This window comes from Syngnathus leptorhynchus, chromosome 13 (genome assembly GCF_054491065.1).
Source record: "Syngnathus leptorhynchus isolate UIUO chromosome 13, UIUO_Slep, whole genome shotgun sequence".
Taxonomy (NCBI): domain Eukaryota; kingdom Metazoa; phylum Chordata; class Actinopteri; order Syngnathiformes; family Syngnathidae; genus Syngnathus; species Syngnathus leptorhynchus.
The window spans coordinates 6,772,204-6,788,789 of record NC_141207.1 but is presented as its reverse complement, the minus strand read 5'-3'; the positions used below and the strand labels follow the sequence as shown (position 1 = coordinate 6,788,789).

Below are 16,586 nucleotides of genomic sequence, written 5' to 3'. Positions count from 1 at the left end.
ACATGCGCGCGTGCACAGTTTTCCTGGTAGCCCCCCCACCCCTTTTCGCCAAGAAAAGAGGCTGGTGGGAAGCACACCCACAAACAAATGATGAATGTTTGCGTTTAAAAGAAAAAAAAATAATGTTGTTAGTTGTCATTGTTGCTGATTAAAAATATCTGACATCACTGTATGGGGGCTCAAGCAAAATGAGAGCAGGAAGTTAATCCATTTAAAACATCCTTAATTGCAATTAGTGGAATCAAAAAAGACAATGTGACGTCTGAGTTGAACGAATTAAGTTTGCTTTGACATTTGCTACCATCTCGTGTTATATCTGAGTACTGACTCATATCTAAAAACAGAAATAGGAAACTTGACTTTGGCATTCGGCAAGGTCATTTGCATGCTAATCATTACCATTTTAATGTGTTCCAAAATTTAGCATTTGCGCATATTCCCTATGCAAATGATATCTTACACAGTGACATTCAATTGATGCAAATTTTGACCAAAATGGTTTCATAATTCTATTATAGACTGTGATATGAGAAAAATAAAAGATTATTTGAAATACTAGTACAGTATCTCCAGGCACTGCAGTTCTAAAATCCTCATAAATGTATTTGCCATTATCTTTGCCCTTCTGTGGTGGCATTACATCAAAAAGCCAAAGAATATTTTGATGACTTTGAGAAAGAATCCAATTTTAGCTGATCATTCCACTGTAAGACGCAAAGTATGTATGTAGTCGACCTTTTTGCTGAAAACACTTATGCAAATTTCTGACCGGATCAAAATTGCACAAGCTTTGCTCCCCAAAGCCTCTTTTTGTCTTCTGTTCTGGTTCTCCCGTGAAGGCCAAGCCAGGCTGAAGTTTCATTAATCTTCGACGAGAGCAGCCACGCGGTAAGAGCCTACAGGGTTTGAATTTTTTTTCTTCTATAAATACACACAAATGGATTGGCATTGTTGTCAAATTGGTCAAGTCTTTTTGTCTTTCTATCGACCTCACAGAGTTTATTTCCACACCGCCGCGGGTTCTGCCTGGGAGTCAGGGCCGCGTGGCTTTTTGAACCTGAAGCAATGGAGACGCTTGTCTTTCTGTTTTCCTTTTCCGCCCTCGGCATTCTGTACTGCATGAACGCCGTTCCTGCGCTCCAAGAGTAAGTTGTGACCTTCATTGATTTGCTGCCTGTTATTGGCACAAGCTTTTTTCTTCTTGAACAATCACTGCTAAATATTTACTGTGGAATGTTCTCGCCAATATTTACAGTTGGGACCTTCACAGTCCAAAACCACAAAAAGCAGTGTGATTTGGATTTCAGGCCTCAAAATTCAACCATAATATGAAGCTCAAACCGTGATGACGCCATTAGACTGAAACTACACAAATAAACTCTGCTACACTGAATGAATTAAGTTGATTGAATCTAATTAAATTGAACCCATCCTTGTAATTTAGTCAAATTAACCGTACTCAATTACACTAATTCTACCAAAATACATTGAGATAGACCAATTAAATTGCTTAACACTTACAATTTAATTACGTGGAAATTCTTTCTTTAAAGAACTATTTGTTCACTGAAGTGTAGAATCACAACATATTCGTTAAAAACGAGCCAGTGGATTACTGCTAAATTATATTCCTATTACCAATTAGCTATAGAATTACATGAAATCTATAGGACTAATTTATGAAAATATATTTTACCTCCACTAGAGGTCGCTTTGAGATCAAAACTGAAGCTTTGGAAGAGTCGCTTCTAATGCGTGCGTCAAGTTTTCTGCACCCCCGCCCGTCACTTTTGCAATGTTGTTTGCTCTCCCAAGCTCTCAGTTGATTGATTAGGCTTTTTTTTTTTTTTTATAAATCAAAAGTGTGCTTAACAAGCAGCGCACACAGACAGCGAGCGTAGCAGTGAGAAGCAGGCAGCCATCAAAGGATGAACGCTGCAGAATTTAACGAGGTAGAAGAGACGCTGCGGTAGATGGGAAAGCGCGACAAGGGTCAACTCTGTGAATCGGACGGATTTGTGATGATAGAGAGCTTATATAATGATAAAAGTTTTTCCTTGAACTTTTCCCACTTCTCACTCAACATTCAAAACTCATTATGAACCTATTTCTGCTTCAGCCGTACTCAGAAATACCAGAATTGGAGTCATGTATTCTACTTTGTAATCATATTTGGCTATAAATGTTTGTGTTTCTTCAGGCCATATGTGATCCTGGTGATCGGCATTGCCGTGTTGGTTTTGGTCTTCATCTTTTACCTTCTCATCACTCGTGGGAACCCACCCAAAGATGTTCTGTTCTTTGGTAATCTCATTGTCGATTATCCCCCTCACACACACACATACACACATGTTAAATCTTTCTGCACTTGCAAATGTGTTTGACTGCAGAAGTTAATTAAATCCTCCGCCATGAATTTGGGCCAAGCTCTGACGCCTGCTTAAAGAAAAAGAAAAAACAGAAAAAACAGTAAAGGATTTGGAACTTTCGCAACTTTGTGGGAAAACAACAAATTACATTCAGTGTGATTTCACCTGATACGCTGAAAGCTGCTTACGCTCGTCTGGCTCCGGCAGATTTAGCGTGACTCTCCTGTGACATGGTTGACCCAAACTCTCAGGGAATTCATAAACCACACGTAATGAAAATAATAACGATTCACCCATCATGAATTTCAAATTCTCCTCTAATTGTGATTTTATTAAGCACTGTAGATCTTTCTGGAAATAGAAAAGGCCCAAAAGCAATGTGACAGACGGAGTGTTCTAATAATAATCGAAGCAAAGCCGAGACGGGTTCTCTCTAGTGATAGGGATCCATAATCCCCATATCAGAGCTGTCTGATTGCCAGTGATAAACTCGTTTGCCACAAGGATTATGAGGATGGTTGTACACCCTGGCGATGATGTGTGTGTTTTTGCCATGCGAGGAGGAATGTGTTACAGCCGTTTCGTTGTGTATGACGCTCAATCATTTGGCCTTGGCGCGGCATATAATTGAAACTGGGCCTAGAATTGAACTTTGCGGTACGCCACAAGCAAGGGTAGAAAAGGTTGAGCGGGAATAAAACCAATTTAGTGCACCTGCACTTTATTAATTTAGTGGGGTGAAAACTTTGCACATGCACTCTTCATTATCATTATTATAAACTCTTTCGGTTGTGAATTGAAACTTTTTGGGGGACAGTGCTTATTCAAATTTCATCAATTGCAAGTCATTCCCGATTTGTCCCTCGTTCTTTCACGAGTAGCGCTGCACACTTTTTTTTATGTAACACCAAATGTAGAGAAGGTGCAAGCCATTTGTCATGTTGTGACATATGGGGAAATTGCTTTCACATCACGGGAAGGCATTACGCTTATTCTTGGCCACGGGATGAAACAGACGGTTTGCTCATAAAAAAAAATAAAAAATCTGTTCATGAAAGATTATTAAATGGCCTTTCTTTCGACTCAATCTGGAAGAGAACCCTGTGGCCTTTCCGCGGAAGCAAGCTCTTTAGAATGTTTTGTTTACTGTGTTCAAGATGCAAACACACCTCCAACCCCGTCTCAACACTCAAAGCTTAATTTATAATAAACACCGTTGCATAACACATTCATTAGCTTTCCTGAGATAATAACTAGCTGGAAGGTTAGCACCCCTTGCAAAAAATTGAAGTTCTGTTTTTACTTGTGGGAGCACATAGAACATTTTTCAATTGGTTTTGTCCAAGGGACATTATTATTTTATTTTGCACCGAAGGAGGATAGACCTATACAGGTTAGGGTTATTTACATCTTAAATAACAAATACATTTTATTTTAAAAAAAAAAGTTACAATTATTTTCCATTTACAATTTTGTGCAATACCACCACGGACCACTAGAGGGCCGCGGACCATCGGTTGACAATGGTTGGCATAGAACAGCATTAAGTTAACATACTTGGCTTTTCCATGTTTCTACCCTTTTGCAGTTTTTGCTGAGTTTTCCTTCACGTGCATTATTGACTTGACCAGTGCCTTGGAGTACGATGGTGTCATCTCCGGCTTTATGGAATTCTATCGTAAGACCGTAGGTTTTCTCAGTGCCTTGAAGACTAAAAGGAAATGTATCAATCAAAAATAACAGCAAATATTGTGTGTTTCAGGGGGAGCCTTACCTGGGCACGGCTTACGCCATCATGATGTGTTACTGGGACGGAATAGCTCATTTTCTCATGTACCTTGTCATGATCGGCAGAATGGTGGACAGGTGAGGAATGTTTCACGGAGTGTCCCGTGAGTGACAGAACCCTCATTATCTGTGTGTGTCTCAGAAAAGGCTACCGCACACTGGGCCTGTTCTGGGCCGGCTCCCTGTGCGCCAACATGAGCGTGTTCATCACCGGCATTGTGGCAGGTGAGCCTCAAATGCCACGTTTTCGGTCAGGCTCGACATCCCTCCGCTGTCATGTACCATCAGCGTTGTCGTTATCTCCCGCCAGGGAAATTCGGTGCCGAGATTCGTCCGGCCTTCTGGCTCAACTTTCTATTCCTGGCGATGCCTGCGTGGGGGACGGTCACACTCTTTGCTCGGCCCAAAGACAGGCCGTTGATTGGTGGATATAATGTGAGCGCGGTGAAATAATGGCCGTTGATGATTTTTCCACCCGTTGTGATGCCGGTGTCCCTCAACCCGCAGGCTCAGCAGGCTCAGAGCATGAAGCTCATCTGGCGCCCGCTGGATATGATGCTTGTGCTTCTCCTTCTGGCCGCCATGGCCTTCACGGTGCTCCGAGGCCTGGTGAGAGGTGGCGACGTTTTGTTTTTTTTCTTACGCTGTACTTCAGGAAATACTCATTGGCTGCCAGTGACGCCTATAGACGTCAAAGATCCATTTGAACTGGGCTGGCAGCGAAATACAACTTTGTGGTTCTCCCCTTGTAGGTGGCGCTGGACTCCCCTCTAGGAGTGTGTTCCCACTACGTGAAGTACTACGAGCCCTATTTGCGTGATCCGGCGGGCTACCCGAGAGTGATGGTGTGTTCTAATCACTAAACTAACTTACATACCTAGACTGGACTTACTATTGCAGTCAACACGGCGGCATAATTGTTAGTCCATCAGCCTTTCTGTGCAAAATGTGCATATTATACCCATGATTACGTAGGGGACACATTTGTGTATATACTATAATATACTTCTAAATACACAAGAGCCCTTATCGGTTTTCTGCTCCACTGATTAAAAAGCCCTTTTTATCATTACAGACACTATTGCACATTTGTGTATGCACTGCACCGTTGCTTTGTTTCACACAGATAAGCTTTTATTTACGCCGCCCTCTCCGTTTTTTTGATTTCCTCTCAGTAACCCGCTGTGTTTGTCGATTGTGTGCGCGTATGTGTCAAAAGGTTATCGAAATAAGTCGTCCACACACAATTACGAGTCATTGATCAGATGCATGCTGAGAGCTTGATAAGACAATCTTTTTCATCTGCACCTCGAGGGCCACTACAAAATAGACGGCGGGACAGAAAATGGTCCCTAAGCCGCAGTTTGGACATTGAGTACTCCTGTTTACTTTTAATAGATGCTGCATATGTTCTTCTACGGACTACCGCTTCTGGCAGCGTTTGTTTACGGTCTCCTCAAGCCAGGCTGCACATGGATGCCTGACTGGACGGTGTACTTTTCAGGAGCAATGATCCAGGTACCACCACAAGCTCAATAAGGTCATTCAGATGAGGTGAACTCAACTGTGTCTTCTGCTACTTTTTTTTTTTTTTCCCAGTGCCAGTGGGCTCACATCGGGGGGTCACTCCACAATCACACAAAAACCCCATTTCGTATCCAGAATGATGTCTTCTGGCCCGTGGTGGCGGCCAATTTGCTCTACGCCATTATTCCCCTCCTGGTGGCTTTGCGTGTGCGCAGTAACCCTTATTTCTTTCTGAGGGTCGCTCCCTTCCCTGGGCAAACAGGTCTGCCAAATAGTGAGGAAAAAGATACCAAGTACAAAAACAAATAGTGGGATGACTTGAATGCCAAAATAAATGCTTATTTTTTACATCTTGAATGTCTTGTATCAATAATTAAAAGGTCTACCTCGGCATGTAGCGAGTTAGCTGGCTAGCTCGCTGAAAACAGATTCATTAGCTAGCTAGCTAAATTAATAGCTCGGTAGATAAATGGGCTAATTTGGTATCTTTGGTGGAAATGTTCATATTTTTTAGATAGATATGCAATTCATCTGCTAGCTAGCTGGCCAACTCTAGCAAGCAACTATAGATAGTTTTCCAACAAAAATTCTTTATCTCCAAAGAGTTTTTTTCTTTTTTACGCGAAACACAAAAAAAGCATTTTTTTTTAAAAAAAACTCCCAAAATGTGGAGTTTTTTTCTTGGACATCGATGACTTGCAAAAGCCTAAATACACATTACAATAGCAGCCAATGTCTGGGCCCCCTCCCACTGTGCCTTGTGTCTCATCCAGCGTGTGTGGACATTTCATCTTTTCCTCTACATTTGCTCTTTTCTCCCCCACTCTATGTGGGCGGCTTGCTTAATGATTTCATCATTACTTTTTGAAAAATGCTTCAAACGAACGACAGTGGAGCTCTGGATGCTTTTGTGTGTGCAAACAAACACGCTCAATTGACCAGCAAGTGGAGAGGAAAATGTTGGGTTTGTGTGGTGTTTGGAGTATCGCACACTGTGAGCACTACCGATTGTCGGTATGAAAGGCTAGAAGAAAAAGGAGGAGATTACCAACCACAACCTGAAATGAAAGTGTCAAAGTTTTTCACAAGGGCGTTGTTGTGCTGTGTCTCAAGTTGATACTTCTTTACATTCTTTACCACCCATCAGAAGGCAAGAATATGATGTAAGAGGCCTCGAGGACATTTGGATTTAGATCAGGATGTATTTATTCTACCTTGAGTGGGCCGCTGTCCCATCTTTTTTTTTTCCATCTTCTTTTATTTTTATTCCCAGAGGGTTCCTTTGCACCGCCTGTCACCCTCAGGATAGTTAGATCAAACAAATATGAAATATGAGACGCAAGGATGGTTTTTTTTTTCCACCCACTGTAAAAGTTTTGTGTACTTTCTGCTGCTAACACCAAATAGAAAATTCTAAATATATAAACCCCATAAAAAATCTCCAGCATATATATTTGATATTCTAAAATATAATTTTAAATCATTTTCTCCGCCTCTTTGTGTAAAAGTCTAAAGTAGATGGATTTTCTGTTGGCGCTCTGATGAGGCCATTTTGCTGAAACATCATCAACATTATCAGAGAAGAATAAAAGTCAGCCCTCGCATAAATATGTAAAAATTCAACTCACTGATTGCAAGTGATCTCACCATTAGCGCTAGCGAGCAAACAAACAGATGCCAAATCTAGCCAACATTAGCTTGTGGGGAAATAGCTTTTGAAATTGCCCCATCTCTGTGAATGATCCTGTCTGATGTGTTCTGTAATTGGAGTGGGAATGCTGCTGGTGACACATTTTCTGCATGCAAAGCAGTCCATTTGAGGAGAATGCTAATTGGCTAAATTGTGAATGTTTACCCCAGTGAGGGGGGCGCAAGGACATTTGATGGCGCTATGTCAGTTCAATTGAGGTTGCACTGAAATTCCGTGGTCTGCCAGACTTGGCGCGAGGACGCCAAATCCTTTGTTGCTTCTTCTAATCTATTTGAACTTTGACGCCATCATTAGCAGATAATGCAGAATAATGCGAGCGATCCCACATCGATTGGCAGAAGCTGTCAGAGGAGTCTGCTATCGACTGGAGAACAAGGTTACAAACAAGGAGGCGCGGGAATTATCTGCTCATTCGCATCACCTTATCTTTTTATTGCTTGAGTGCTGAGTTTATTCAGGAATTAACTTTGAAAATTAATTTACAATCTTCATTATGCTGCCTGAATGGCTTTTTCTGCCAACAAAAAGTCTTTGGCTGACAAATGGATTCTTCCTAGCAACAAGAATAAGAATCTGAGAATAATTTTAATACATTTTGATTTTTCTCCATAAATTTATGGCCAATTTGATCTAGAGCATTTTGACTGTTCAGTCTGATTTGTGATATAAGTAAAAAAAAAAAAACCTTGGAAAGAATAACAAAACATTAATGCTAAGTATGAATAGTAAAGACAATTTTAAAAGGCAACGAGAACAATATAGGGCAGATTTGTTTTTTTAAATATACAAAACTCACCACATGCTGATGACGTGAAGCCTGCTAAGGTTACAAATGTAGGCGTCGACTTGCTAATCAAACATTTGTCTAGTCCTTCCTCTCACCTTAAGACCCTGCACCTTCTCGTCCATCGCCGTGGCAACCAGGGAACTTGGCTTCCTTCCTCTCGTCACCTGTCTTTAGGCCTGCGGCCACAACCAACTGGAAGAAAATTGTTTGTATAATTTATATCTTTCTAGCTGAGGATATTTTCAGCTATTCCAAGCACATTCAGCTCAAAATGTGCCTGGGATTGAGACAATGCACCTAAAAATGTTTTTACAGCGCTTCCCAAAAAAAAAAAAACATAGAGCCAAGTGACTGATCCAAACAAGGTTGTTTTTTTTAATGATCGTTTGGCTGGAAAAAAAAGAGAATACAATGATAGGACTGGAATTCATATGAGGACAGATCAATAAATATAAATAAATATACACACACGCACACACACACTTACGAGCTTGTTAAAAAAAAGAGCTGCATGATGATTAGCCAGATACGGAGTTTAAAAAAAACAAAACAAGTATATTTACATGGCAAAGAAGATTTGAAACTGAATTTATTCCTTGTCCTTATTCAAATACCTTTCCTTCGAAATTATTCAAATGAATTCTCTGCACTCTTGCCTTAATATGTCACCCTAATTTGTCACTAATTACAATTAGCATGTCTGTGCATGAGGGCAAAGAAGATGTGAAAAGATATGCGATTTCATCATAATTGTGATCTAATCGTGTCATCTCAGACTCACAATCGGCTCTTTACCAGCAATTGCACGATGAAGGCTTGTTTTCTGCTCACAGATAAACTCGAATCGGAAACACGTGTGCGTGCTTGCGTTGGCCTGACGACGGAAAGTGGCTGGATCGGACCCTTTTCCTGCTGTGCGTCCGTCAAAATGAGCCATGCTGCCCCCGGCTGTGCTGCAGATAATCCATTTTCTTAATTAAACACGAAAAGATTAATTAAAGTGATAGGAGTTGTGGGACAGCAGCTCGGATTTTCCTTCTCATTGTCAAGGTGAGAATTAAGACATGGATTCCCTTCAGCAACCTTTTGCTCATGTCATGACAAATCATGGAGGGTGGAGCTAAACCTGCTGCTGTTAGTTGCTTGGTTGACAGAGAATTGAGGAAAAAAATGGAAAATAAGTATTTCTTGGGACCAAGTTGAAGCACATACTTGTGAGTTTCTTTTTTTTTGTAGACTTCACAGTGTTTAACATTGAAAGCAAAGTGTATTCTTGTATCTGCTGAGCACCCAAGATGAAAAGAAAAGTAAAAGGTGGGTAAAAAGACGAGGGATAAGAAAAACTGCAGTCAGTGATGTGGAGTTAATCCCACGAGCTGGTCTTAACTGCCGAATTTGGAGAGAAAGAGACAAAAGAGAGCAAACTGTCAGGAAAAAGAAGAGAGCAAAACTTCTGCTTGTATCTAGAGTCAACTGAGTGAGCGTCATTTATCTCTGACACACACACACACACACACACACACACACACGCACGCCTTTACTTTCACACAGAAACAAAGTGTAAAATGGCAACGGCAGAGCTTTCACACAGAGACACTGCATCCCGCAAAAAGACAAATCCATGATGTCATCGTCACTGTCTGGTGTGACGTATAAGATACATATCAACTGCTCTTAACACGAGTGCGTAAAACTGTTTCATTATCATGTACGAAATTACATCCCAATGATTACGTAATGTACTGTTTGAAATGATATCGAAGAATTTAACAATCAGAGTTTGCAATATCTTTCCTGCAATTTTCCCGCCTGGGCACATGTGGAATAATGACGTGATGCTTTTCACACACGCACACAAGTAAACACCAAACTAGAAAGTCAAGAAAGCCAAAACGAAAAAGGTCCTATTTACAATTTGTACTCAAGCGAGTGAAAATGGGGAGAAAAGGAAGGTCAAAAGGATTACGAAGGGATCGGCTATCATCCCGGCTATTGTCCCGGAATTTCCTATGATACAGCAGGACTCCAGTGTAGGAACGGGCTGAAGGGGGGGAGAGAGAGGAAGGGATAGAAGAAGAGAGGAGGAGAGGAGAAGAAGATTTTTTTTTTTTCTCCTCTTTTGGTTCAGAAGTGATCTTGCTTAAGGTCCCGATCGGCGTCGCGGCGAGCGCCGTTTCGGTGTCCGTGTCGCTTGTGCTTTCTGCGCTCCCGTCTGCCCTTGTGGTGGTGCTCGTGGTGGTGGTGGCGCCGGTACCGGTGGGCCCGTCGGGCTGCTGCGGGGAGAACACAAACCGCCGGAGCCAACGTCTTAAATGATGCTACCCATTCATAAGCTTTTCTTCGCAGGCCGGACTATATGAAATGTCCTGCCTGTCCCTTCCTGGAAGTTGCCAACAAAGAAATTCTGTCTGCACTCAATGATAAGAACATTACAACTCTGGGCTATAGAATTAAGACGAAGAAAAAAAAGGAGAAGATAAAGTGGCGCAGTAAAAGCAATCTTATTCATTTTTAGACAGAGGCGCCTATTATTCCGTGTTTTTTCATCAGTGAAATGACATTCGGGTAGGAATAGTCACGCATGTATCAAGCCTTTATCTTTCCCTAATAGCAACCGTTATTCGACGAAAAGGTTATGAAGTGAACACTGTCACTTTTTAGAACTGTATTAGGGACAACATCTAAATATGAACAATAGAAACGAATCTTTTGACGGCTGGGACAAGCAATAATTAAAATCCTCAGTAAGAGTTTTGTATTTCATGGTGAGTTCATGGTTGGCATGCTCCATCAAGAAGACAATTCAGCTCATTGTCCACTTGTCTATTGTACGTACTTCATTTACATTTGCTAGCAAGCAGAAGAAAATGCCAGGAGTTGTTGTTTGTCATTGGAGGGCCACAAAATGGCCGCCTCAAACTAGAATAGCAGCCTTGTTAACACATTCATAATGGTCTACTCATGAAAATTTTATGCGGCTAACTAAAACGTTTTTTTTTTTTTCATTTAAGAAACTCAGAAACTGAAAGAAAAAGAAACTCACTCACGAGACACCGACTCAGTCGGACATGTCTGTCACAACAAGATATTTCAAAGAGCCAAAACTAAACAGGGATGTCTGCCATTTTGAATTCCCCCCACTCAGCCCAAGTCAAAAGCGAGTATCGTAGACAGATCTTAAATTGGCTAACTAATGAATGGTTGATTGCTATGAAAGTTTTTTCCTCTCAAATATACTCGATTCTACATAATTTAGTCTAAAAAATATTACAGTTATGGTTTTAAGTCTGAAGTGCTTCAAGGAAACTCCGTCTACTTCGCAGTAAAGCTGCGGGCGGTCCGACCACTGTGATCTTTTTTGCTTTTTTGAAGTTGCGGTGAAGCTGAAATTCCACTTTATGAGCAAGCATATACAAGTAAAAAGAAAAGTGAACGTAAAAAAAACATTCGAGAATAGCCCAAAGAATGGTCGCTTGAATTGCTTGGGAGAATAAAACAACTCACATTTTGTGCAGATGATTTTCGGTTCATCCCACTTGCCATTGGCGCGACACTTTGCTGTTGGCACGTGGCGCTGCTGGAAGCCGTCGGCGCACTGGTAGCGCACGGTGGAGTGGATGTCGTAGCGGGAGCGCTTGCGGCCAACCATGAAGGCATTTTCCACTTGAGGAGGCGCTCCGCAGAGCACTGGGGAAGCAAAATAAAGACAACAGAGAATGAAGACGCCATTTAGCTAGCAGCATTTAGCTAGCAATGAGCATAGGCCGGCTTTTAGTGCGGCTAAACACCGCAACGATACAACTTAGAACCGCAAAGTAGCGGGCAACCTAAAACCAGTTGTATTTTGAATATTTCCTTTAGGTCTCTCTTCTTGCTCTTCATAATTCGAAAAGATGTGCCACTCATTCCAGTTATTCGTAATCATGAATCTCCAGCTGTCCTTGTCTGAAAAACTCATTACGAGCCGTGGCAAGGGGAAAACAATAAGTCTGATGAAATGCGTAGCTCAACGTTTACACTTTGAACGTGTTGCGGCGAGACGACTCAGTCACTTGAAACGCAAATAAAAAGCCCAAGGGTTGCTTTTCTATAAACCTCACCTTGGTGCACTGCTGAAACATTTTCCACAGCGCGGGGGGAAGAGAAAAGTACTGAGGTGAGGATAAGGGAAAATGTCATTAAAATGACTTACGACGGCAAATATGGCCCGAAGGAGGAAGAGCGCTTGAGTGGAACTTGATTCCTTAACACAAGGATCATAACAATGTATTTTGTCAAATACTCAGAGGGCTGCGCTTGATCTCTCTCCAGACAGGCTCACGGTGCACTTTTGGTTTCCTTCGGGGTTTGCCGCTGCTTTTACGCAGACTGCGAATGTCGCTCACATAACGTCATGACAAAGACGGTGACAACACATTTGGTGTTCACAGAAAAATCCCTCTTCCTTCCCCGTGCCCGCGGACAAAACAGAAACGATATCATCAGTTGTCTTATCTGTGTCCTGTTGCTATGATACGACTGCGGCTGGTGAGAGATGGCTACATTTTTCATCAAATATCAAGATTATTTCTCGTATCTTTCCCAAAATGTCCACGCGGCTGTGTGCTTTTCTACACGCCACGTAAACGAGACATTATCGGTTGGAAATCCTTGACGTGATTTCGAGTTTAATCGGCTCAGAGGTGTATTAATCGTTTTTGCAGTCATTGTTCCAACGATCGATTTTCCCATCACTTGTATGTGGAATTCCAAAAAATTCCAATTTTAGCTCCGATCGGCAAAGCAGCTTGTTGCTCGTTACATGAGGTTGTTTACATCTGAAACTGTCAAAAATTCTTCATAAAAAAACATCTAAGGACCTCCGCACTTGCTTTATAAATTAAATAATAATAAAAAAAAAGAAAGCTGGTTTTTCAAGTTGAGGACGGAGAATATGTCCATTGCGCGCTTAACTAGAAGCTGCTCAGCATGGAGCCGGTGAACGCCTCCCATTAAATTCAAGATGCTGGAGCGCCTTGGCGGGAAGATGAAAAGGTTGCCGTGATTGTGAGAGACTGATTAAGGTCGAGGGTGAACGGGAGGGACGCTGGGGACCGAGACGCAACAGCTTGCTTACTATCTCTTCTTTTTGTTTAGAACGAGCAAATGGTAAATGAGCTGTCACTTTTAAAGACAATACAGCCATCCATTTTTTTTTTTTATTGTGCAGGTGAGCTGGAGCCCATCCCGGCTGACTTTGGGCGAGAAGGCAGGAGACGCGGAGACGCATTTACACACGTTTACCTTCTGTTCCTCTCCTTACCTGTTCCCTTTTTGCAAACGTAGGGCAGGTTATAGTTGCACGGCACGTCGTTCCATTTGCCGTTCTCGTGAGCGATCATCACCACGCAGTCCTCGCCGCCCGCAAAGAAGTTGTCGGGCTGGTTTGAGCGCCAGTTCTCGTATTGCTGCGTGAGAGCCGGCAAAGAAATTCACTTTGTCGATTGATTGCGTGGCTAAGATCTTACCAGGTCCATCTTGTCGGTCCACTGGAAGTCATCCTCCACTGTGCGGTCGTTTAAGCCGATCCAGGTGTTTTCGTGACTGATTCCTGAGCGTGAAAAAGATGTCCGATGTTAGCTTAGCATCGCGAGTGCGGTTCATTTGTTGACACTGGCTTGTTACTATGACTACCCATGTTCATCAGTATGTGCTGATTTCAAATTCTTCTTTAAGCTTCCATGGGCCGCCTTCAGTGACGTGGCGGGCCAAATTCGGCCCACGGGCCCCATGTTGGATAGGGCTTCAAGGCAAAACCATGAGACAGCATAGCATAGCGCTCACACGTTTTCTTCTCTTTTCATAATCCCTCCAATGTGATGACTACTTTTTTTTGTTTTTGTGAAATCAAAAATGTCAGCGGGATGAGGGTTAATCCCATCGTGCGCCGTCTCCACATCACGTTACATCTGATTAACATCATCAGCGGGCACATTAATCTTCCTAATGACGCTGATCCCCTTATTGCAGGGGTGGAGACGTCTCGTCTTGAAGCGATTAAACGCTTTTTATTATGTTGTTGTTTGTGTGCAGAAGAAATAGCGAGGGAGCTCCATTGCATATGGGGAGTGGGGATTTTTATTTATTTTTTTCCTGCTCTGCAACGGAGCGAAAAATGTGATGCTTTTGCTCGTATCGTAGCCCGTGCGGACACACCATCGATTTGCTTTGCACAAAAGAAATCAGATCACCTGCTTCCAGACCAATGGCGGTGACACAAAACATGACAGCAGATTACACGCTGTGTCACAGACGCCTCCATCAGAACTCCTCCAGATGTTATTGAACATATGAGTAAAGCAGCTCTCGCTAAATTTCAACACTCACCTCCGATGAAGTTCTGCTCGGCCGGGCTGTGGATGCTGGCCAAGTGGCCGCTGTGCTCTCTGCAGTCTTTCTCAGCATCCTCCCACGTGTGCCGGCGGCTAAAGTAGCGGTAGCAATGGCCGTGGAACTTCCTCCACGCGTGCTCGCAGCCTTCCGTGTCTGTACAATAAAGAAAAAAAAAAAAAAATCAAGGTCACAAAAAGGTCTTAAAAAAGAAATCAATGCTCGTCTGTCACTTCTTGTCATGTTTTGATTTTTATTTATTATTATTTATGAGTATCTATTATTATTTATTATGATTTATTTTTTTATTCATTTTTACTTTACTTTGATATTATTTTGGTTTTAAATTGGCCATAGGTGTTTTGTCTTACTTTCCGCTCGTGGCTTGTTAAGGCAATAAACAAACTTTGGCCACATGACCAAATGGTTTTTGAAAGCGAGTAAATAAAGCAAAAAAAGGAAAGGAAAAAAAAAACATCAAGAAAAGAGGAAAAGGAAGATCAAGCAGCATGTTTCCTTCCCTCTCAGATCTCCGGCTTAGTCTCCGCTGATTTCCTCTCGCTCTCGCTGACAAGAGGCAGCCTCAGAGCTCTACATCACATCAACCTCTTCAAATATTTAGACATTATTCAACTTGTCTTCCTTTTTTTTTTTTTGAAACCCTCTTCTGTCTACTCCGTCACGCCGAGAGAAGACCCTAGCTCAATTAATATTCACACAGAATTTAACTGGCAAAAAAAAGAGTAATGGGCTCATTTAGCCACATCACTTGCACTATTTTTATATAGAAAAAGCAATGTGTGTGTTTTAGAGTATTTTAATTGATATTATGAAAAATATACATCTTTTTTTTTTCATCACTCAAACTGATTTCCCAGCTTCAAAGACATTTGAATGCTTCTTGGAATGAAATTTGGCAGTGTTGATGACTTGGTGTTAAATGTAAATTTGTTATTTGTTTTGCCTTTGTCGTTTTTTTAGGTCACTAAAATTTCCTTTATATGACATGTTTGGTAGTATATGCACCAAAATGTAAAGCTGTACTTTTTACTTGGGTAAAATTTTTAATGATCTTTTCCACCTCTACTAAAGTGGGCTACATAAGAGAAAAAAAATTTGGGAATTCATAAATCCAACCTAAAATCCAACACTAGCACAGTGTAGGCGATCACTTCAATATCCCGAGTCGGCAGAGAAAGTGACAGAAAACAAAAATCCACTTTATATCACATCTTTGCAATTTTTATATTTTTTAGACTTGTGTCTATTTTGAGGAATGGAATGCATTTAAGACTTTGAAGGAACGCTGTCACACAGGATTATCATATTTTTTTCCACCCCACGCTGCATAATTCCCGCTTTATTAAGTCTGTGTGACAGCAAACTTGATGCTTCACTGCCAATTTCGCCGATGGATCGGCATACTCGCTTCAGGCTAGAGTTAAAAGGAAAAAAAAAATCTTTACCTTTCTCACACGTGGCGCCGCTGTAGCTGGGCAGACACAGACACACAAAAGAGTTAATCTCATCGATGCAGGTTCCTCCATTGCGGCAGGGGTCCGACTGGCAGTCATCAACATCTGGAGGACAGAGGGAGAGAAGGAGGAGGTCAAGTTAAGGTGAAACAACACGCTGCATACTAACGCACCAGCACAATCCCGGCAGTGACTTTTCAAACGACCTGCCTACCAGATGAGGGGGAGAAAGAAAAAAAACACCCCAAAAACCTTGAGATAAAGTGTATGAAAGATTAGCGAAAGCGTCCGGAAAGAAACAACTTCTAATTAAAGCCAATTGATTGCACGTCATCAGGAATGCACTGGAGCACATCAGGGTAATTGCAAGAGCAAAGGGAAACGCAATGTGAGGAGAAAGTACAAGAGGAATCGCCAGAGTAGAACGCCAGCAGTCACGTAATTCTGAAGCGGTAAAAGGGAAATAGAGTAAACATCATGCTACAATTAATTGTTGTGCTTTGGTAGTGTGAAGGTCTGGGGCTGCTTTGCTCTTCAAGACCTGGACGAATTGGAAAAAG

The 16,586-nt window shown here is 41.8% G+C and overlaps 2 protein-coding genes across 3 annotated transcripts in view; one reads left to right on the top strand and one right to left on the bottom strand.

The window, feature by feature from the left end:
- The first annotated feature begins 572 nt into the window (after positions 1-572).
- tm6sf2b (transmembrane 6 superfamily member 2b) lies at positions 573-5,993 on the top strand. The gene is made up of 11 exons (XM_085928432.1): positions 573-888; positions 997-1,145; positions 2,201-2,304; positions 3,958-4,055; positions 4,132-4,235; positions 4,300-4,382; positions 4,468-4,592; positions 4,665-4,766; positions 4,910-5,002; positions 5,556-5,675; positions 5,757-5,993. The coding sequence occupies exons 2-11, from the start codon at positions 1,066-1,068 to the stop codon at positions 5,991-5,993; spliced, it is 1,146 nt and encodes a 381-aa protein (XP_085784558.1). The 5' UTR covers positions 573-888; positions 997-1,065.
- A 2,584-nt stretch (positions 5,994-8,577) lies between these two features.
- Positions 8,578-16,586, bottom strand: part of ncanb (neurocan b) — a 61,222-nt gene continuing 53,213 nt past the window's right edge. For both annotated transcript variants that reach the window (XM_085927769.1, XM_085927770.1), the window contains 6 exons: positions 16,018-16,131; positions 14,549-14,707; positions 13,690-13,772; positions 13,485-13,629; positions 11,687-11,869; positions 8,578-10,455 (listed from right to left, as the gene is read on the bottom strand). In XM_085927769.1, coding sequence (XP_085783895.1) covers positions 10,307-10,455; positions 11,687-11,869; positions 13,485-13,629; positions 13,690-13,772; positions 14,549-14,707; positions 16,018-16,131 — 833 coding nt within the window. In that variant the 3' untranslated portion in view covers positions 8,578-10,306. The remainder of the gene's footprint in view (positions 10,456-11,686; positions 11,870-13,484; positions 13,630-13,689; positions 13,773-14,548; positions 14,708-16,017; positions 16,132-16,586) is intronic.

What these genes read in the sequence shown, in the direction of transcription:
- tm6sf2b (XM_085928432.1), top strand. Translation starts at nt 1,066, where the DNA reads ATGGAGACGCTTGTCTTTCTGTTTTCCTTTTCCGCCCTCGGCATTCTG. An exon ending in ATCGGCAGAATGGTGGACAG is followed by an intron (nt 4,236 to 4,299) that starts GTGAGGAATGTT and finishes TGTGTGTCTCAG; the next exon opens with AAAAGGCTACCGCACACTGG. An exon ending in TTTCAGGAGCAATGATCCAG is followed by an intron (nt 5,676 to 5,756) that starts GTACCACCACAA and finishes TTTTTTTCCCAG; the next exon opens with TGCCAGTGGGCTCACATCGG.